A 23,743-nucleotide genomic window follows, 5' to 3' on the forward strand; every position below is an offset into this window, starting at 1 on the left:
CTACAACAGAGAAAGCTACTTCCTTTAGCAAAATGTTCTCTTCTGCAGGAATTGCAGTTATGAGGTATAAGAATACTTATGAGGTATAAGGTTTTGAAAAAACAAACTACAACCTTAAAGTGGAGGCGATTAGATGTCTGGTACTCGACTGTGAGCAGGATGTTTTCAATGTCATTTCCAAACAGGGGTGTGGAAGGCAAGTTTTTCAACTGGGCTGTGAATCCTAGCATGCAGAAGAGAAAAGGCTTTCATAGTTGGTTCTGTTAATTTTCAAATAGTGGCCACATAAAATTAAACTTTAGGTCAAAGGGGCAAACAAAAACCTTCATCTTCCAAAGAAGGGAAGATATAGATACATATCCCCTCATGGATATGCACATCTCATCTTGGACTGGATCCTAAACATAAGTACTGTTAATACTATGTCCAAAACTATCTAACCCTCTTCTCTAAGATCTGAGTGAAAACACAGCCCCAAATGGCTGTTATGCTCCCTGATCATCAGTATTCTTTCTCAGTTATGTACTCAGTACATTACAGAGCATCTTGTTCACTGGAGTCATGTCCTCAGTTAAACAGCCTTGAAGAGTACCACCCCTTCTTTACACTATGAACCTTCCCATGGTGGTACCCACTGTCATCCTCATCCCACAATGCTCATTATTATGTTCTTTGTTTAGGGGTAAGAATATTAGTTCATGAAGACGGATGTTAACTAGGTAACTTCTAAAGTATGCTTGTAAATTTGTAACTGTTTCCATTTCATAAAAATTATACTAGAATAGGGTTACAAGGAATCTTGGATATCATTATTTTCATATTTAACACATTATAAATAATAAATTTGGGAACCAAAATGGTCATGATGATTATATAAAGTCATGAAGGTGCATAAAAGTGAAGACAGACCTCTGCATACAAACTGTAGGTGTATAGCTTGGGATTTTTGTTGAACTCCTAATAGTGAGAGTGGGGGTGTCTCTGACTCTTTTACCTGCTCTTGGGACACTTTTCCTTCTACTGGGTTGCCTTGTCCAGCTTTTATATGAAGATTTAATGCTAGTCTTATTTTAACTTGTTATGCCAAGTTCAGTTGATATCACTGGAAGGCCTGCTCTTTTCTAAAGGGAAATGGAAAAGCAGTAGATCTAGGGGGAGGGAACTGAGAGAAAAGGGGGCATGAGATGTATTGGATAAGAGAATAATAAAGAAAAATGAATAAATCTTTTTATACAAAAAAGCGAGAAAATACATAAATCTTTATAAACAAAAAAAAAAAAATGAAGCCAGAAACAGGACATGGTCTCTGAATTCCTGAGGCAGAGGGTGATTACTGCTTGATGCCAAAATAAGATCTAATCACTGACAAGAGCTGTGCCCACCTCTGTCACATATAAAGTGTGACAACAGAGTAGTCAGTACTCTATGTGCTACTACAGGTGTCCCCTAGGATGGAGCCAAGCCTCCAGATCTAAGGTTCTACCCTCAGCCTACCTGCATTTGTAAACACAGGATCACTCTCCATTTGGTAGCCATGATTCCTGGAATAGTAGCAAGAAACATTAGCAGCTCCCTGAGGATCCCAGCAGCAGCCACGCTGGTCACATGTGTCCTGAAACAGAGATTAGACTATTAACTCCATTTAGTTCATTACATTTTAGGAAATGCAAATTAGCCCATTTGAGATTGTGATAGCAACAATTCACTTTTACCAACAAGACCTGACACCAAGTGGAAGAACTTCTATAGTTCTCCTTGCCAGCTCTCTTCTTATGGTGTAGGAGGCAATGTATGCTTCACACACAAAAGCTGGCAAATATCTTTTAAAATTCTAAACCATAATATAGTTATATCACCAGTATTCCAAAATTATAAATGGAGCTTCATGTGTATTACCTTTGAATTAATGACAAAAAAATGACTCTCTTCAGACACTTTCAAACCAAGCCAATCTTGATTTGACTTCATTTGTTGTTAATTTACTGCATTGCAGTGTGGGGGTGTCAGCATTTGTTTGGGATCTCTGTGTATGAACTAAATATACTCAGTACAGCAAATGCAGCAGCAGAATGCAAGGTAGAAAGTCAGGACAGATCATGTCTAAGGGTGTCCCCAGGTCTGTCTTGTTGGAACTTTCAGAAGCACTAGGTGGAAAGACCATACTATTTGTTTAAAGGCTTGAGGAAGAATGCTTTTAAATGTATACATGTGATATATATATATATATATATATATATATATATATATATGTATATATATATATATATACATATATATATATATATAATTTCAACTCCTACCGAGACAGAAAGAAAGAAATGTCTTTCCTTGACAAACCAAATAGAGTGTAGTTTTGCCTTAAGGAAGATGCCTGCCTATACCACAATTGATATGTGAGTTAAATGGAAGCTAAAATGAATACATTCTCTTTCCTAGTGCATCTAATTTTGGAGAGGCATTCAGAATAAACATGAAGCAGTACAAAAAAAAATCTCTCCTTGCATGTGTGGGCTTGGGGCTAGTGTCTTGCAGCTAATAGGCAACCGTGGATGACACACCCCAGCTTAGACCACAGACACAAGGTAACTTCGGTCTTGCTCATTTTCCTTCCCTTTCTCCACTGGAGCACCTACCATGGGAAAAGCAAGCTGTTATATCATGGAAGGGTCCACATGGTGAGGAACTCAAGGCAGGGTTCTCAGTATAACAACTCCACAGAGAAGAGTCATGAAAATAACCCACATTGGTAAGCTAAAAGGATCAGTGTGATCTCAGAAGACTTCTTCACTGTGGTTTCTGAGAATCTCAAAGATGGAGTTAACCAACCAAACCAAAGCCAGCCAGATTTTCAATAGAGAAACCTTGAGAAAATAGGCTTGTTCCATTAAACCATTATCTTTTGGATACTTTGCTACATAGCAGGGGATGACTAATACATCCTGTCACAATGCCTTACAGATATGGAACTCAGAATCCACAGAGTAGAGGGTTACAGATGTGAAACCCTGCCAAGGGCTCTTAACAACTGAGAAATCAAAGCCAAAACTTGTCCATTTCTTTTTCCTATCAGTATCACTGGATACATGCTAATGAAAATATGTCAGTGTCTAGCAGATGTCAAGTTAAAAAATGGTAAAATATATGAATAATTGCATTTAACTGAATACTAATTTTTATACTGACAGCCAATTCAGGTTAAGTATCCCTTATCCAAAAGGCTTAGAACAAGAATAAGAAATGGTTTCAATTTCAGATTCCTCTTCAGACTTTGGGATTATTTATATTTACATGATAACAGTTTTTGAAGATAGAACCCTCTAAACACAGATTTCACCTGCTTTTATAGGTAAGATAAATAACCTGAAGGTGAAATACTTTTTGGATCCCCTGCCTGTTTTTCATTTGTTTGCTTGTTTGTTTGTTTTTGCAGTACTGGCGTTAAACATAGAACTTCCTGTATGGTAGGCAAGCACTCTACCACCCAACTAGATCCCCAGCACTTGTGAAATATGTGTAAATATTTTTTTCTATGAAACAATTTTTCATTGCATGAGCATTTCCACTTGCAGCACCATGTTGGTACCCAAAACCTTGTAGATTTTGGAATATTCCAAATTTCTGAAGTAAAATGCCCAATCTCTTTTGAAAGTAAAAAAAAAAAAAAAAAGACATCTACATGTGGCCCATATTCCAATGGGAACAATTTTACTGTGATATAGACTTTAATCAGAAGTTGTGGCTTTGTTCCTTCATTTCAATACACACTCAGATGAAAGAGATTACAGATGGAAAAGGCAAAGGAACTTGGAAGGATGTTAAGCGAGGTGGCTTTCTATATAACCAGAGCTTAATAATTTTTTCACTGAACTGGAAAGCACAAAGATCAGAGAGGCAAAGGAACAAGAACATAAATGGCCTCTGCTGGTCAACTCAGAAGCACCAGTTTACTGCAGTGGAGCTGAGCAATAGTGAGAAGTGGAAGGAGAGACCAGGCAGGATTCACAGGGAACGGTCTTTGAAGGTATGGGACACCTGGGAAACAACTGCAGAGGGACGCTATGACACCAGAACAGTGACTTGGGGGGATAAAAGCACACAGAAAGAATGTAGGCTTCAGAAACAAAACACCAAGTTCAACGTGAGGATTAAAGTTTAACAGACATTGCCCAAACAGTAACTACTAACACACCAGGGAGCGGAAAACCAGGGTGGGGAGGAAACCTTCAGTCCCCAGTAAGGAACAGAGGAGGAGAGAGTAGTGCACGTGCAGAAAGAAGAAATCCTTAGGGAAAGTGGTCACGTCAGCTAGCTTGTGGCTTGAATAGCTAAAGACATCATGGTGGGGGCTGGTGTTGTGGTTCAGTTGGTAGAGCGCTTGACCAGCATGCACGGAGCCCTGGCTTCAGTCCCTGGCACCACGTTCCAGGCACCGTTACTTAGGCTTATAATCCCAACACCAGGATACTGAACTAGAAAAATCAGAAATTCAAGGTCATCCTCAGCTACCGTGAATTCAAGGTCACGCCATGCTGGATACATGAGATACTGCCTCAAAAAAATAAACAAATAAATAAACAAACAAAGGCACAGGATTCACAAATGTGAGTGTTGAACATTTTCTCTTCTGTGTGGAATTAATGGGGGAAAGGACATAAAAATGAAAGGGGAACGCTCTAAGATGTGAAGGGGGGGGACAGAAGAGGAAGAGGGATGAGAATATAGAAGAGGGAGTGAGTAGGAAAAATCCACTACGAAGCCCTGTGCTTCAGACAATTCATGTGCTAAAAAGAGAAAGAAAGGAAACTATAGTTAAAGAAACAAGTCAGTAGAGAATCCCCCTATAGCAGACGCTTCTGAAATGTAAGCTCACAAAATTACTGAAGACGAGCAAAGAAGAACAATGTGTAAAAGGCAGCATTCATGTTTGATAAGGCTCCCCAAACTCAGTCCTGGGGGTACAGCCTCCCAGCTGATACGAAGCCTGCAGTCCACAAGGAAGATATCACAGACCAGATATGGCACAGACCCAAGAAAGAAGAATCAAAATATGTGGAGGAAAAAAAAACTTTAAAGCACAGAATGAAATTGAGAGGCAGCACACAATGAATTGTTTTTAAGGCACACTCCTGAATAACTAATAAAATGTAGACAAAAAAATGTAAAGCCATTTTACTTTTTAACATACTACCCATATATTCAGCCCCCTGTATCCACAAGTTTTCACATCCAAGAATTAAACCAAACTTGGATCAAAATATTTTAAACAAGGGCATCTGTATTGAACACAGTTTATTTTTCTTATCACTATCCCCTAACACAGAACATGACAATTCTTTACCTAGCACTTACATTAGAATAGGCAGCTCGAATAATCTAACCATGACCAGGAGTGTAAGTCTAGTAGTATAAAGAAAGACATGTGGCGATGCTCTATGAGTGGCACATCACTTATACAAGGCATTCAGCATCTGCAGGCGTTTTGTCCATGGGGTCCTGGGTAACTGGATTTAGGCTTTAGCACCAACACACAGATAACTGAACTCACAGGTACAGAGAAATCAAATCCTGAAGCCCCTGTTTTAAAATGAAGTGAATCTCTACTCTGCCCAGCTTTTACTTGTCTTGACATTTAAGAGTGATAGAAAAGGAGAAATAAACAAGTATTCCATACTAAAAGTTGACAGGAAAGAAAAAGTAAACCTAGAGCCTAATATTATCAGGATTGACATAAAGAGGTGGAGGTGGCTTTTCCCGTTGAGTCTGAGTGGCCTATGACAGATTTGGTCAACAGACTGCACAGTGCTGCTCCTGACCCCAGCTTAAACAGATGAGCAGGCTTGTCCCACATCTCTTGCAGCCCTGAGTTGCCATGGAAGAAATCCAATTGCCCTGCCCAATGAAGAGACCTCTAAGAGAGTCTCTGAGACCTCATGAAGTGGGGAAAGTGCCCAAGTAGGAATATCCCCACAGTTGTTTTGGTCAAGGTGCCAGATGCATGGGTGAACTCATCTTGAAACTCTTCACCAGAATTGATCAGCCACCAGGAGAAGCCAGTAAGATACTGCAGCCAGCAGCACTCAGGATAGAAGAGATCAAGTCAAATCCTGCATGTGTTTCTACCCCATAAAATCATGAGTGACAATATAATTGTATTTTTGTGCCACTAAATTTGGGGTAGTTTGTTTCTCACAAATACATGGGAGGGCTGGAAGATGAGCCACTGCACAAGAAGTCTTACTGTGTAAACATGAGGCATCTGAATCCCTCAAGCCCACAAAATAATCCAGGCATACCCACATGTATCTATGACTCCAATGCTGTGGGGACAGACAACAGGATTCTGGGGTATGTTGGTTACCAACCTAGTTTCAGGTTCAATGAGAGAACCTGTCTCAAGGGAATAAAGTGAGGTTGGTAAAGCAGGGCCTGGCATCCTCCTCTGGCATCCATACACATGCACCACACACAAGATTACCTAAGCAGAGAGGCCATGATCTAAGGAAGCAGGTTTCAGTGCCATGTTAGTGACTGTTATGCTGAAAGCATCCACCCCAGAGTTCAGGAGCTGCCATTGTGATGATGTTAAGAGGTGGGGCCCCTTAACATCAGTGATCAAAAATTGACATCTCTACACTGTGAACGGGATCCAATGCCTTTTCTCTTCTCTCCCTGTGAGCATGTAGCAAGAGGACCTACATCAGTGTGACTATGAACTTCCCAGCATCCAGAACTATGAGAAATAAACTTCTGTTCTTTATAACTTTACCCAGTCTTCAGTATTCTGATACAGCAACACAAAATTTATTAAGACAGTAATATTCCGTCAAACCCAGAGACTGTGGATTGGGTGCTAAGCAGAAGGCTCACAGTCACCCAGCACTTTGCTGAATAGCTCCATCATGGAGCTAAGGAGAACAGCAGCCCAAGGTACACTCCAGTCAGTGCTCTGCTGTCGTGGGCGTCACACTGAAGACACTCCTATTGTTTGTAGGGCTAGGACAACCTGAAGTTGTGAGCAAAACCATGGAGTGAGTGAATCTCCCTAAAGAGAAGAGTCCCATTTTCTAGCAGAAGCAGGAATTTTAGAAGTTAAAGTATTCAATAATAAAGGAACCCTAATCAATCTGTACTCACCAAAACAGTCCCTGGTCATTTGTATGTACAGCAACTTTGCAAAAATTAAAAATAAACGAACAAAATTAATCCTGAGCCAGCAAGACGGCTCAACAGCTGAAAGAGCTTGCGGCCAAGCCTGAAAACCTGAGTTCAGTCCTAGGACCCACGTGTTGGGAGGAGAGAACAAACTCTCACAAGATGTCCTCTGACCTCCACATGTGCACAGAAGCACATGAACACACAAACACATACACACATAAAATAAATAAATAAACCTGCAATAAAAATAAATGAATAAATAAGTAAATAAATAGATAAGTAAATAAATAAATAGAAGTAATCTTGAATGATGGAAATGTATTGACCATAGACTATTTTATGCATTATTCAACATGTGTATCTTGAGTAAGGTTTTAAAAGTTAACATGGCCACTTTCTTCCATGCCAAAATAAGATCTGATAGCAGAATTTTATAGAAATATACCTTCTCTGCCATGTCGTTATCCAGATTTTCAAGTCTCCAAATCAGACTACAGGGTATTTTCAGAGAATATTTCCCATGACCTTTGAGATTATAATTTTAAAGTTTTTAATCAATAGATGGAAGTGGGGGAGATAGGATATGATTTGGGAAGGGGGAATATGGGGACATCTGAAAAGAGTTGGAGGGGGAAGTAAATATGGTCAAATTATACATGTATGAAATTCTCAAAGGTTAGCGAATACATCTTTAAAGTGTTCATAATCACAGTTTAATGGTGTCTAATAATCACTGCTTAATTAATATGTTTATCTGAATACACATTGTCTCCCTGGCTGGTAAGGATTTGAAACAGCAGGCAAAGAAATGTGACAACATTATAGCTCTGTCCAGTCAGAGTTCCTCAAAGCAGAATCAGGCTGAGAACCCAGGCAAGAGCTCCGTTTCTCTGATGTGCTTATGCCCCATGTCTGAACATGGTCCAAACTCAGGTCGATTTCTGGGACTTTGTATCTCACTGCTCTTCATAGAAACAACTAATGGCTATGAGCTGATGTTGTGTAAATACAGAGTAATTTTTAGGTGGAGGCTCGTAATTATATCAGCAAAGCATGCTATCTTTGTTGGTAAGTCATAAAACATGACCACTTAAATACATTGATAAGAAACTGGAATGTGGAAAAGGACATCATAAGCCAAATTCAGAATTGATAAGTAACTTGCAAAGTGTGTATTCTATAAAATATAACAACACTTCTGAATATTAAAAGTTAGCCTTTCTAATATATAGGGATTAACATTGCTGCTTATAGAAAATCCATGTCAACTGCATTCAGATTAAACATCTCTCATAGTAATTTAGAGTATGAAAGCTTGTGCTAAGTATGGAAATTTGTTCTCCCATATAATCACAAGAACTCTAACCCTGAAAAATTAAAGTGTTTAAATTTATTACTTAATATCCTTTCCCTGAGCTAAATATCTGGACTTGAGCTAAACATTTCTGTTCCCTGCCATAAATAAAATCTGGAATTGACGGGGAAAGGCTGCATCAAGAAGGAGGGGAATGGTGCCCTGCCTTATAAATGATGGACTTGAAATCCATGTCAGTGGCTGTCTCTTAAATCTGCACATGGATTACAAAGGTATAAGAGAGTTAAACAGTCCAAAATAATAGAAGAAAATATTTGAACTTGACCTCATACACAGACTGAACTGATAAAAGTAACAGTTTTCTTGTTATCCTAAGACAGAGGAGATGGGAGGGATAAAACTAAACAGCAATAGCCTCAGCAATGCAACCTTCCACTTAGTCTGTCTTCTGGGTTCATCACCCCATCCTACCCACCTCTATACAACCTTCTAACATACACAACACATAAATCATCAATACATTCAGCCCCTCAGCAATAACCTAGACCACTAGATCAACAGACAGTGCACAGGTCACATAGTAACTGTAACACACAGGCTTAGATACCTCTCCTATGAGAAAACAGACAATTTAAAATGGCAGTATTTCCCTCCAACTGGCAAAAGAGAAGCAAGACAATAGATGAACATAAAGATCACATGGTTATTCGGATGGGTACATCATGTTAGAAAATCTAATAGCCCCTTTCTGAACCACACCTTGACTGGAAAGAATTATAGTAGTGTATTAAAACAGCAGTATGCAAAGATTACTGTGGCAGTGATGATATTTGAAGTTCAGCAATATCCTGTAACAAGATGAAATACTGTAAGGATAACATAGTTAAGAAATGGCCTGCTTCTGGGAGCTGCCTAGTAACTCATTTCCTAGAATAAGGTGACACTAACAAATTCTTTTATTTTAATCAACTTTCTACAAACCCAGTGCAAAGAAAATGTTGCTTTGGTAAAACACATCTAGACCATAGCTGTCCACAATAAAGCACATACAGACAGTCCTCAGGAGACATCCGATGTACCTTGGAGTCTTAGCAGTCTTCCTGGACACTCTTCCCCTCTCTGCACTATTCAGAATGGTTCAGCTCAATGACCTAGCTCCCCACCCCACTCAGTGCAGCTTTGATGACTACTTCCACCTTGAATTCACCTTCAGTTCCATGGGGCCGGGGTGAGAAATCATTAGTAAAGTGCCTGTTGCCCTTCCCATTCCTCTCTCTGTCCACTGCATCCTTTCTCACTTATCTTTAGTTTCAGCCCTATACCCAAGGTGCTTTTCTTTCCTTCTCCCTTCTGCGTTCTTGTACCTTTCTCTGAGTCTCTCTTTCTCTCCTTCCCTTTTCGTCTCTGTTATCACTATCTACCTTTCCTCAGCCCCAGTGGCCATTGCTAGCTGTAACATATCACACTCAAACACCTTTCCCTTCTGACTTCTGAGTTCTGCTATTTCCTCCAAGACCTCCTCTTCTCTTTTTCTCATATTCTCTTCCCGCATTCTAATCAATCATGCTGATCTCCTTGCCTCTCCACCAACAGATTCCAGCCATGTTCCTGTTTACACAGTCTATGTAACAATAAAGAGCTCCTGGAAAGGGGGGATAAATATCTATCAAATGTCAGGCCATAAAACACCACGCATTTGGACACGCATGATTTCTTGTTGAGATTTCATTTATCAGGTACCTTCATGTTTTTAGTTATTTAATTTTGCCTACTACCTGAGATAAGCAAAGCAACAGTTGGGATGCCTCTCTCTCCCATGACATGCCCACCTCTATTGCACCCCATCCTCTCATTAACAGTAATCCACTAGGGCCCGGGAGTGGGGACAGTGACTTTCTGGGAGATCACAGATCACTCCAGGACTGGGAGAACAGAGTAGCTGCTACATGTGTCCAAGAAACACGTGCCACAAACATCCACTGTGTGCTTGGTGCTAATCTGTTGTTGCACTTGAGTGGACTTCACTCAGAAGGCTGGACTCTGTTTTCATTTAGATAGCATTCTGATTCTCAAAATGTAAATGGCAGGTCACTTTTCTTTATTATCATGATACTCTCAGATGTGCATAAGCTAATGATATAGAAATGCTGGACTAAAGTGCCATGTCCTTGCAAGCTCTTTACTCTGACATCAATTACCTTCTTCCTTCCAAAGTTCGACTCTTGAGACTTTGTCCTTACGTTAAATCATGCTTTGTGCACATGCACGACTTTTTTTATTGTAGTTCCTAGATAACCTTTTGAGATGACAGAATGCTGTCACGGAGAGAGGCAGTGAAAGAGTTGAGGACTGCAATCAGGAAGATCACGGGGAAAAGATAAGCACACTTTCACTAAGTCTAAAACCTCACATGGAACATACTTACCCTAAAAACATGGCCATTGTTTATCAGAAATTCTAATACAACTTGCTGAGCCTGGCAACCCAAGGGTGTATTCTAGCTCTTCTCCCCTTAAGCTACATGACCATACAAACATGGATGCAGTTTAATTTAGGTGAGCTACTAATACTGCCATACACACAGCTTTCGTGAAATGGGAAAGAAGAAAACAAGAGGAAGAAGAGGAGAGAAAGGAGGAGGAGAAGGAGAAGGAGGCCAACAAAGAGAAGGAATGAAAGGAAAGGAAGAGAAGAAGCTGCAGTGTGTTGTGAATTCTTAAGTGAAAACATGACACACAGCACAAACCTTATCGGGTAACTTGTCAGGGATGCAACTTATCCGTTCCAGTTCACTTAGCACTGGGCAACTGGGCGGGTTAAGAGTGGTTCTTGTGGTTGTAGGATCTGGAGTGGCAGTTGTGTCAGGATCTAGGACTGTCATATCACAAAAGTAGACATAAAATGATTAGAATTATGACCACAGGCATTCAATAGGACCAGGTTTCTCAGCAGTTCCAACCCTGTTAATTCCTCTACTGACTGAGCTCTAGTTCCATGTGTTTAAAGTTCTTCATCTTTGCTTTATAACACCTTATTTTGTTCTTGCTAACTGTGTTTATCTCTCTGTATACCAACATCATCTCCTTCTTTGCTGGAGTTCCCCTGAAACATGGTACATACAAGAGAAAGTACTCAATCATTAGAAGCTTGTAAAACTGGACACCAACTTGATTTTGGGCTATGTCAGTAAACCATATCCTGTCAGTCAAATCAGGTCAAAACCTGCCTCTATAAATGAAGTATCGTGGGAACACAAATACACTCATTTATTGATGGCTGCTTCATGCTGCGATGGCAATAATACACATGATAACAGAAACCATATGAGTCAGTCAATCTAAAGACTGACTGAAGGTCAAAGGACAGCCCAAATGAGTCCGTTCTCTCTTTCCACCATGTGAGTTCCAGAGATCGTTCTCGGATCATCAGGTTTGGCAGCAAGCACCTTTTGCTACTGAACCATCGTTCAGGGGGGATACTAATTCTCTGGCCCTTATAGAAGAGTCTGCCGACCCCTGCAGGAGCTATACACAGAAACATACAGTAAACATGCTGTCTTAAGCACAGCAACTTCAATTCTGTTTTCTGGGGCAATCCCTAGTCCCTTGGAACACCTCTGAGTGGTGGCATTCTTTTGTAATTATAAACTCCCAAGCGACAAAACACGTAAAGGAATCCACAAGTCTAGAAACTACCCCAGGGCTCAAAACTTTGGTTTCTAATGTCAAGATCAGTAAAACAGAAAGGGCATTCTTACTGCACTCTGACATGAGGAAGAAGCTTTATTTACAGTGCTATCTTAATAAACAATGACATTATAAGAAAAAATGCTATTTCTAATTGTTTTTCTTTGCACTGGGATTTCCAGTGGAAAAAAAAAAAAAAAAGTATTAAACAAAATGTGTTTGGACAGGCTTCTGCATAAGGCTTTAGCTCCCCCTTCAGGATCATGGAACTTTAAAAGTTAAATGACCTTTAAGATTCTAATCTTACTTTCTGAAAAAGGAAAAATTGATGTAGCTAGGGATTGAGTAAAATGGACAAAAACTGGTTTGGCGGCAATCACAAGCTGGTCCTTCGCTGCCTGGTTCCCACAGAAGTGATTCCTGTGTGAGGCAGATAGGAAAGCCTGGATCATTCAGCACACCTTTGCCAATCTTTTGAGATATATCAGCTCAAAAAACTTTGGATAAAAATAACATGAGTAGGTTTTTAAGAACCAATTTTGGGCCTTAAATAGTTGAATTGATATATAGCATTATATGCACATTATTTCCTTTTACATAGTATGTTGTCCAATATCAATATTAACAGATTTATAATCATTTTATTATATTCAGCAAATATTTAGCCAAGTGTAGAGCTGGATCCAGTGCAGTAGTTAAATGTGGAAATGGAGGTTTCAGAATTTAAACCTACTATCTATTGACCTGCCATGGTTTGTAGATATTCAGTAAGATACGTACAGTCTGCACGCATTCACATCCACATTCTTACATACAGGAAGCAATATAAAAGTGTGACTTCTCTACCGTCGGTGGTGAGTTTGCTCTGCTATGGGAGAGACTGGGGGTCACTCGTTACCATTTGATTGTGTGGAAGTGGCTAAGAGCACGATCAGAACCACAGCGACGATGAACAACACAAGCAGCAGGACAATGAGAATCAGTTCCAACTTGCTAAACTTTTTAAACCTTCGTCTCGCCATCTGAAAAGAGAGAGGACAGTTTTGGATTTAAAATGTGTTTAATTATAGCTAGTACATTTTTAATCCCAGAGCTCAAATGTATATAAAACCTTCCACCACCTAAATTTTCAGGGAAAAAAAAAAACAGTTTCTGACCAATTTTTTTATTTTCATTCCTATTCAGTTGCTGCTTTGATTCTGCATTGTTATGAGGCAAATCTCAAACTTCATCCATCTTAATCTGAAAATATTACAATTTATTTTCAAAACACAAGAAATTTTACAAAACAACTACCAAAAACACTATTATGACACCTACATATTTTTACAGCAATTCCTTATCAGTACCAAATACCTAACCAATGTTGAAATTCGCATTTTATAAACTTTTCAAATGACTTTTGTAATGTTTTAAACAAATTTTTATAAACGTTGGGTCTCACGAAGATGAGAATAGGATGTATATCTTATCATTAGTTTATATCTCCGTCACTTTTAATCAAAAGGGCCCGTTCCATAGACATTCCACGTAGCATGGATGTCATTAACTGCATTCTCCTCAAGCTAGCATGTCTATCTTATATTTAAGGTTAATTAATAGGATCCAAAATTTTCTCAGATTTATTTTTAACTGTTTTAGCCGCAAAGGAGCGTAGTTGGCCAAGCATCTTCATCAGGAAACATAAAATCCTGTTTTCTTTCTTGTGGGATGAGCAGCCACAGGCATTTCCAAGATGTGTTATCCCATTAGGAATTATGAAGTGGGGTACTGTGATTCTTTAGTCTTTTGTTAGAAGAAATATCTCTATAGACAGAAATGTTACTTTATCTACTCCTTGCTTCAGAAGCATGCAGTTCCCAAATGGATGATGAGTTCAGTGTTTAACTCCTTTATTTGCTGCTTATCAAAATATTTGTTTTCCTGATATCTTTCAAAGGAGACTGAATTTAATATTTCTAATCATTTTCATAAGTTGGTGGATTTCAACACACTTAATGCTTACTAATCCATTGATAACATTAATTCTCATGTCTTCCCATCTTTGTCCAGAAGGGGGCCTCATTAACCTGGTATAACCCTAAGAATCTTTTGTAGTATTCTTCCTTTCTGGCACAATATGACATCCATGGTTCCTCTTGCACTTTCTCTACCGTGGTCTGTACTTTCATATCAACGAGTAGCCTCTATTCTTTCTAATGGGTGTAATATTAGGAACAATAGTGAAGATGAGAGCTGATGGAATTCAAACTTAAAAATTTAGAATTCTAGTGCTCCATGCATCAGCATAGGTAGTGGTCACTTTCTAAGGGGTCATCCAATGGGTCCTTGAGGATTTGCTATTTTAATTTATTTTATTTTTTATTTATTTTATTTTCTATGTTTTGCTTGCATGCATGTATGTGCACCATGTGTGTGCCTGGTACCTGGAAAAGTCAGAAAAGAGTTGCAGACGCCCTAGAACTGGAGTTACAGATAATTGGTTGTAAGCCACCAAATGGGTGCTGGGATTCTAACCCAGGTTCTCTGAAAGAACAACAATTGCTCTTAACTGCTGAGTCATATTTCCAGCCCCAGAAAATTTTATTTTAAAAATACAGAAATTACACATTTACTTCTTGCTATGATTTGAATATATATGATTATATATTCATATATATATGATTTGAATATATATATATATATCCTCCTGAAATCCTATGATGGGACCTAACATCCAATGTGGTGGTAATAAGAGACGGCATCTTTGAGGAATTGATTGGCATGAGGGAACTGGGTGAAGGAAGCACTGTTGCACATTATGAAGTCCTGTTCTTATCAGCATGCTCTGATGTGACCTTCTTATCTTCTGTTTTATGGCCTCATGATCTGAGACCCACACACACAGTAAACAGGACCCATGAGCATCGGTCTTGCTCACTCAAAGCCACCTTCCTCCTCCTCACCCCTCCCACTACTTTTCTGGACGCCTTATAAACTATGCGCTATTTACTCCAAGAGAATATATTCTACCTTTCTCCCTCCGACTTTGATATTTCGTTCCTATGTCGTCATTCTCTACTATACCTATCAGTGTGTACTCATATACCCTTTTCTCCGTCAGAATTACTCACAGTTCTTTGCTCAGAGATTAGATGACAAGAGGATTTACTTCTCATATACTGGTGAGAGAGCATAGTGAGTGTAATTGACTCTTACTCTACAAAAGGAAGCAGAGCCGACAAGGACCACCTTGTGGTTTTCTACAATGAAGTGCCCTATCTCTACTGTTCCCAGCTACTATCTACAATATCTCACATTAGCAAAAGCTTTATAAGGATTTGCTTAATAGTTGTCTTTCTTGTAAAATTCCACAAAGGTTAATAAGATTTCAAGTTTACTATAATTAAATTAACTAATAAGGCAAATGGTGATCATATGTTCACTGTAGGAGAAGGGGTATTAGAATGGCATTCCAAGTGACCAGGGCTCTTTCTCTTTGGTGACTGTTCACAGCTGTGATGTGGAGGATTGTTCTTTATTCTATTATTTTAAACACTATGTCAGACACTATAAAAGAACACCTCCACATCTGGTCAAACTGTACACACATGGGTTCCATGGTATCTTGGCAAAAATTTAAAGTTAGACCATTAATCCAGGAGTTCAATTTGTGGCAATTCATCCCATCAAAGCAATTGTGTATCTGAGAATCAATGTATACACAGATGGGTTTTGATCATGAGAACAACATATCTGTGTAGAAGGAGGGCACTGAGTACACGAAACAAATGCACATTCAGTGTTATATAAAAGCATGGCATTCTTCTTTTCTGACCCTTTGAAGCTGGGCTGCACTTACTCTAACAGAATATGATGGAAGCCTGACTTGCAAGACCAGGTTACAAATGGAATTGTAACTTCTTCCTGCTCTGTCGCTCAGATCATAGCCTAAAGAAACCGGCTGCCATATAAAATACTGAAAGAGACCTACAGAGATTTCAGACAGTCTACACAGAACAGAGGCCTCTGCCTTGAATCACATTAAAAGTGGCCCCTCCATCCCAAGCAACATACTTCACTTGACTACTGACAAGATTCATAATTCATCCTGAACCTCATGAGTGACCCTCAACCATACTTCTCACCTAGAGAAGCTAGGAGACAAGATTTTTTTATCTTTTAAGCAGAAAATTTGGAGTAATTTGTTACATAACAATACATAACCAATGCAGACAGATAAATGTGACCTTTAAATAAGATACCATTGGCATTTTTTGAGTCTTCCTGATTCTTGGCAAACACCTTTTTTGTTTCATGTGTTCAAATGTATTAACTGCTCTAAAGAAAGAATCATAATATGTATTTTCCAGATATTACAACAGAAATACTTCCTTAAGCCCTAAAAGAAAAGGGGAGAATTACCTTTCCAGTATTACCTGATTGGCTTTCGTTTTATTTTCTGCTTTAGTGGGACCTTGAAGGAGACACGCACTTACTCAATTAGTAATGCAATCCAAGAAAAACCAAGATTAGGCAAGACACCATAAAACTAAGGTGGAGGAGAGGAAATGAATACCACGGGACAATAAAGAAGTGGGAGTGGCCAAGATGCTGAGCTGGGCTGTCCCTTGGGAATGGGAGAAGACCCTGTGAGGATAGCAGAAGATGCTAAGAAGATGAGAACAAAGAGAATGTTGCTGTCTCAGAGGTTCAGCAGAAAAGGGGGGTATTTTATAAGGGGATACAAAAAAGAAAATCCTCTCCAATGTTTGTCCGTACAAATCAGAATATTAATTTGATGAGCCAAGAACACACACTTGGCTTCTGTGAGAAAAGGTGATGTCACTTGGAAATCACTGGTGGCTGAAGCCATTCAGGAAGAGACCAAAAGCAATGGTCCAGTGTTCACAAAGGTCTCTTGGGTTGCTGTGGCAGGAAGAGGCATCTTCAAAAAGAGAAGACAAGGACCAGCCAGGGAGCACTGTTGCCACACAGATGACGGTACATCCCTTGATCAGAATAGCCTGACAAAGAAGACGCATCTGAACCAAAGGAACAAGGCTAGGAAGATTGGAAATTAAATGCGTTAGAAGGGGAATTCTGTGGCTGGACTGAGTCTACCAGGTTGATCTCAGTCCTCGGGCGGGCGAGGCTTTGCCCTGGAGGAGGTGGGAATAAGGGGTGGGCTGGGGGGAAGGGGAGGGAGGAGAACAAGGGAATCCATGGCTGATATGTAGAACTGAATAGTATTGTAAAATGAAATAAAAGGAAAAAAGGGGAGGGGGGATTCTGAAACTTTCGACCGATAAAATCTTCAAGTGAAGTTCTATCAGACTCTCTGAGGACTCGGGTTGGGAAGGGGGGAGGGGGGGAGGACACGGGGGGGGGGGGGCAGTTGTGGGACTTCACCTGAAAATCGTGAACTGAGGAAAGAATAACAGACTTTCCGAGGCTTTGTAAATATTATAAAGCCAGTTCAGTTTTTAGAATAAAAGCAGGCTGGAAGTCAGGCTACAGATAGAGTAAGCAAAGCTAAACAGCGTCCATGGCATCTCTTCTGTGCTGTGATCGAGGAAACAATACAAAATTAAGAACTGGAACAGTAGAGAAGTTTGTCCCAAGTGTCCTGAACATCTGTCTTAAGACTCTGAAAATAAAGGCAGAGCCTAAAGGAGAGGAGAAGAGGAAGAAAAGAGGGAAAGAGGGAAGAGTGAGAATGAAAGGGAGGGTGTATTCTAACCACTGGGGGAAAAAAAAAAAGACGCAGAAGCGGGAATAACTGAAGACGGCCTAAGGAAAGAAAAGCCATGAAGACGGGTTCAGCTGGAGCAGAATAGGAATTATCCAGAGACTGAGGAAAAGATGCTAGTGCACAATGAACATTCATGTGAAGGGATGGATACGAGAAAACCAGAGGGGAACAGAAAGTTTCCCAGTCCCGGCAGATCTCCACCCACGTCTTCCCCAAATCCCCAAAGAGGCCTCCAGACCACCACGTGTGAATCCCACCCGAAGACCTGAGAGGGAAGGATTACAGTACAATTACTGATTGCTCAGAGTCCTAACGGCAGACCTGAGGGCAGACCTTATATGTCCTCTGAGTGGCGATGTAACTATCGTAATGGGAGCGGCGTTAAAGAGTTTGCTTCCCAGGGACGATACTGCAAAAGTATCCGACTTCACTTTAACCGACTTTGAGGGGTAAGACAAACAACGCAGGAGGAACCTGCTCCTGCTGTCTTCTCTAAACTCTCCCCCAGTCCTTTAATGCCAGCCCTGTAAGTTCTGTTGCCGCTTCTGAGTCTCCACAGCCTGGTAATCTCAATTCTGTGATATCCATCCCCTTCTCCTCAGCCTATGAAAATTGACTCACGGAAAATAATATCTTTGTTACAAAGAAAATGTATACACAGGGGCCCTAGGTTTTAACCAGCTTGCATTCTCAGAGAACAAGATGAGAACCGGCCCCCTGTGGAGAAGGACAGGCCCAGCTCTGGGGTTTTCCTATGGTATCCGAACCCCTACCCACCCGTGCAGGATGGAGGCTTGAGACAGAGAAGTCAGCTCTGTCTTCAAGCTTGGCCTCAAGGAAGTCCATTCCTTCTACCAATCTCTCTGTCTCCAGGCTTTGATTTTTGTGGATTTCAGGTTTTTGGTTTTGTTTCTTTTGAAGCTAAGCAAGAAAAGACCTTTAGATTGTGGTAATAGTAGTTCAAGTTGAATGGACAATGAAATTCATGTGATCATTTGTAAAATCTGGTGGTGCTGACCTTTTCTTCTGCACGCTGGCTTCCTCAAATTAGCTGTCCAATGATAATACTGATTTTTGTATTTTAATATCCCTCTCCTCCCCCCCCCCCCCCGTGTGTGTGTTAGGGTAGTTAAAGGGAACCAGATATCGGAGAATTACTAGATGAATGTAGCCATGCTGTAAAATAAGAAAACAGATGCCATCAGTGATTTGAGGTGACAACCTCTTTAATTAGGCTGAGGAGACAACTTGAAAGTCTGCCTGCCACATATGAGGCCGGTATTCCATCATCAAAACCACAATTTTAAAAACTTTTTTTAAGGTGAAGAAGGAAGAGAAGGAGGAGAACTGGGAGATTGTGCTTCTCCTGAGCACTGGGAAACTCCTAGCAGTTAATCGGGAGGGTTTGATACAGTATTGACTTGCATATTAGAGTGTGCCACACATGTGACTCCGGGTGCCCTTGGCATTCTTGAAGTACTACATGCCCAGTGGAGGCTTCCTACTGCCTCCAACTGTAGGGCTTCTGCTGGGACTCATGATAGACCTTGGTGCAGAGGAGACACATTTAGTTGCAATACCATCCCTGTGCCCAGACCTCAGCCCATTGACGGTCCCGGAATTTTAACTAATAAAATGGTCATTGTGCCTCTTCCTAGGAGGAAAACTGGGAATGTTCTACTCAGGGCAGGGCTTCTGTGAAGAGAGAAACGTTTATTCCTCTCTGGAAACAGGAGTGATGGGTGTAAAGATCAAGAAAAATGGAAAGAGACTAATTTAAAAACTAGAGTCAAGTGCTTTTAAAAGAAAAAAAATGATTTTAACAACTGCTGCTTAGCAGTCATTGAATTATTAATCCTCATTCATTGAATATTCCTTTTTGTCAAGCAAGCATGTACTTCTATTTTAATGCTAATGGCAATTGTAGTTGCCAATGATCAAGTAAATGTGCCAAGGACTTTCCCTACCTCTCATAGTCAGCCTTCATAACAGCCCCTGAGAACTGCAGCTAGCATCGCCAAGATGAAGACATTCAGCTTTGACAGATCTCATTACCTGGCCCCACAGCAGATAAGAGGGGGAGCTGGGACCAGAACACCCGCCCTTTGGACTGCACAGCCAAGTTTCCAGGTCCACTCTGTGCTCTATGCTGCTGTGCGCACAGCACACAGGGTATTATTACAGCTTATGCTTTGTGGGAGATTGTGGTTTTACCATGTGTCCTCTGGCTCTTCAGCCAGAGCTGAACTACAGATCACCATAGCCAGCTAAGCACGTCTTACAAGCATGACTTTCTTTAGTTATCATAACCATTGTCCAGTGGGAATCATTTTCTTCATTTCACAGCTGAATTAACTGCGATTTATAGAAATGGGGTAGTTCAAAGTCCAGACCTGTAACAGAGCCAGATGTCAAGGGACAACCTGAAGCCCAAGCCAGTGCCTTCAAGGCTAATCTTATACCAATACTTACTACGTTGAACAATGGCAGAAAAACAGGCATATCCTTGAGAAATAAGTTTCTAAATGAAGAGATCCATGCAAGAAGCTTCTATCTAAACACAACCAAAAGGCTTACAAAAGGAAACAAAATTTCTGTCTCTGTGGCAGCTGGGGGATTTGTCTAAGCACCTGTAAATACCAATTCACTTTGAGTTTAGGGCCCACAGCGCATTCTCTGCGACTGAAGAGAAAGAGCTACCAGTGTGCCTCAGTGCTCCAATTTATTTGTCATAAGGCTGTCAAAGCTAGGGGTTTAAGTGGAAGAGATGTGTGCATGCAGTTTACCAGTTCATTTGCCATGTGTATTAAGCTCCCACTGTGTGCAGGCTAAGCTCCCACTGTGTGCAGGCTAAGCTAAGCTCCCACTGTGTGCAAGCTAAGCTAAGCTCCCACTGTGTGCAGGCTAAGCTCCCACTGTGTCCAGGCTAAGCTCCCACTGTGTGCAGGCTAAGCTCCCACTGTGTGCAGGTATTCTTCCAGGAGCCAGTTATGCTCAGTGACCAAAACATAAAAACCCCTGCCCTTGTGGGACTTGCATCCTTGTGAATGGAAAAGGGAGACAGCAAGCCAAATAAACAGTGCAGTGGGTTCCACTACATAAGGTCTGTGGGGAAGCAAGGTGGGAGAAAGAACAGCAGCACACATGGGGAAGGGCTTTGGTGTTATAAAAGGTTTGTCTAGGAAAATCTAACAGAAAAAGTAAAAACTAGTACTGCACATAAATCAGCTAGGTCCAATAGAAGTTTTCCATTCTGGATAAATAGCCATCAAGGATCATTTCATAGCTGTTTGGGCAAGGTAAGTGGGTACATGACATGGGGATCAAATTGTTAAAGTGGGCTTGTCAGTCAACTTGGAAAAGCTGCACAACTCTCCTCTTCTCTGCAGGAAAGCCAGTGTCTGATCCAAGCTGCTCTTTTAAAACTCATTTGATAACAGGAAAGAAAGCCAGTAAAATGCTTTATAGAGAACCAGAATGAGTCAGGAAGGTGGCTCCCACAAGCATGGCTATTTCTCAGATGTAGTCAGCAATACTTAGCAGCTTGCCCCATGATCTCCTGGCTAATTTGAGAATAGAAAGGGAAACATAGAAAGTAAAGAAATCTAATCCTCTCCAGATGTGTGACCTTATTGGGGGAGGGGGCGCGCACTTAATACTAGACCTCAGTTTCCCCGGGATTCTTTGAAGAGACTGTATCCTTCTGGTACTTCAGACCAGGGTATACAAGACTTTATCTTCCTTACCACCCCCACCATAACAGGCTGAACCAATTTTCCTTGGAAATTTCTTCTTCTGGGTCCATCTACTCCTTAGTGTCCTGTGCTTATGGAACACTTTGTTATGTACCTTATTCGTTTATTAAAACTCCATTTGTGAGGGAAAAACTGTTTAAAAGAAAAGCATCAGTGTGAGTGAAATGGTAATGGCCTTTGTTGAATTCAGGACACTGGTGGGAATGTTCTTCCACTTCCTTCAGGTGCCTTTCCCAGGATAGTAAATCAAGAACCACCCCCTGTAGCACCAGACCTGTTTACTTTCCCATGAGTGATCTCGGTCATATTCTATGACACCTCACCAACAGACAGTTTAGAGACCAGGAGTTCCCCAGGAGCACATGAGAGCAGCTGTTCAGACTGGTACAGGGAACACACTGGCAGCCTTTTCCAGTGAGACCCATGAAGTGAATCTCTTCCTGTCCCTAATGGTGGCTCCTTCCTAGTTCTGTGACCAATCAGAAAAAGATGCCCACAAATGTCTAGACAGGCTCTAGCAACTTAGTAACTATTAACTGTAACCAGGAAGAAGCCAATAACAATCCATTGCTCTCTTCCACTCTGTGTCACATATAATTGCCAGTCCAAATATGCATGATTTCTTTGTGATTCAAAGGACACAAGAAATCTCTCCTAACCTCTCCCTCACATATTCATCTCAATATCATTACACGTGGTAGTCACATCGCCTCAGCTTCTTCCCTAAAACAACTCTGTATTTGATCAATAAAGGCACCAAACCCATAGGACAGTGATAGAGCCTCCCTTGTCCTAAATATTACACACACTGTAATCACCACTCCTCAGCACAGCTTCACGCCCTTTCAGAAAGATTGTCCCACAAAGCTGCGATCTTTCTCCCAAGTAGTACTCCTTTTCCTCATTTTCAAATCTTCCCAGAATCTGAAAGAATGTCTGCTGTCTCACCCCAGCTACTATTATTCTTTACAGTTTAACACTACCATACACAAATACACAGATTTATCTATAATCAGGCTTAAAGATGGTGCATAGACCCAGAGGAATGCACACATAAACACACATGCTACACAGACCTATCCAGGGAAAAGATAAATGAGTCAAATTTTAAGTGTGTGCTTGCATAATTTGGGTGGTTGTTGTTTTTGTCCATACAAAGTGTCAAAGGTACTTTGACCAAAGGAGGTCCGCACAAGTTCCTGCCAAGCCGTACACACACACTTGCACACAAGTCTGAAAGCCACAAAGGAATATGCACTTCATAGACAAACCTCATTGCCTGCTGCTGCTGCTCCCAGTGGCTCTGAAGAATGGCCCACCAACAAAGGCTGAGGAGAGCAATCCACAGAGAGCAATCCAAGAGCTGGTGATGACTTCCCGGCCAATCATGAAAATGTTAATGGCCTTTGAATGCAAATCACAGTCCAGCTTTCGATTCCAAGATCAGGCCCATTAGTTAATCAATAATCAGTCTTCCTCTAAGGCAGCAGTTCTCAGTATGTGGGTCGCACCCCCTGTGGAGGGTCAAAGGACCCTTCCACAGGGGTCACCTGAGACCATCCTGTATTTCAGATATTTATGATTCATAACAGTAGCAATATTACTGTTATGAAGCAGCAAAACAAAAATAATTTTATGCTTGGTGTCACCATAACATGAGGGACTGTATTAAAGGGTCATAGTACTAGGAAGGTTGAGAACCACTACTCTAAAGAGAACACCTCTAAGACCTTAGGGCAAGAAGTCACCAGCCATGACCCATTCTTTTCCCTCTACTGTGAGTTTATTTAGCCCTTATTTAGACCTTAATGTGTGTGTGTAAGAAAACCCAGAGTTAACTCTATTTATAGATAATAAAGGAGAAAAAAATAACTGATCTGGAATCATAGAACAACTCCAGTCTCTGTCAGAGATCCTCAGGCAATCTACCAGGAACTCACTGGCAATAGCACAATTTGCTGATTTGTGAAGGAAAAAAAAATGTCTTGAAAATTTTATCTAAGTACTTTGATCTTAATACCCTGAAAATATTCTTAAGATTACTTGTGTTATAGAGACCATTTGGCAACCTCATATCTGGATATGCTTAAAGCTGTTT

The 23,743-nt window shown here is 40.6% G+C and overlaps 1 protein-coding gene across 8 annotated transcripts in view; it reads right to left on the minus strand.

Moving 5' to 3' along the window:
• LOC102904107 (maltase-glucoamylase) overlaps positions 1-23,743 on the minus strand; it is a 156,876-nt gene that overhangs the window by 129,318 nt on the left and 3,815 nt on the right. For 4 of the 8 annotated variants that reach the window (XM_076566442.1, XM_076566441.1, XM_076566440.1 and 1 more), the window contains exons 1-5: positions 22,917-23,035; positions 13,055-13,178; positions 11,217-11,344; positions 1,495-1,612; positions 114-223 (exon numbers count right to left, since the gene is read on the minus strand). In XM_076566442.1, coding sequence (XP_076422557.1) covers positions 114-223; positions 1,495-1,612; positions 11,217-11,344; positions 13,055-13,178 — 480 coding nt within the window. In that variant the 5' untranslated portion in view covers positions 22,917-23,035. Of the gene's footprint in view, positions 1-113; positions 224-1,494; positions 1,613-11,216; positions 11,345-12,936; positions 13,179-22,916; positions 23,036-23,743 lie in introns of those variants that run through there. The other 4 variants (XM_076566437.1, XM_076566436.1, XM_076566439.1 and 1 more) reach the window with 4 other exon arrangements.

This window comes from Peromyscus maniculatus, chromosome 3 (assembly GCF_049852395.1).
Source record: "Peromyscus maniculatus bairdii isolate BWxNUB_F1_BW_parent chromosome 3, HU_Pman_BW_mat_3.1, whole genome shotgun sequence".
Taxonomy (NCBI): domain Eukaryota; kingdom Metazoa; phylum Chordata; class Mammalia; order Rodentia; family Cricetidae; genus Peromyscus; species Peromyscus maniculatus.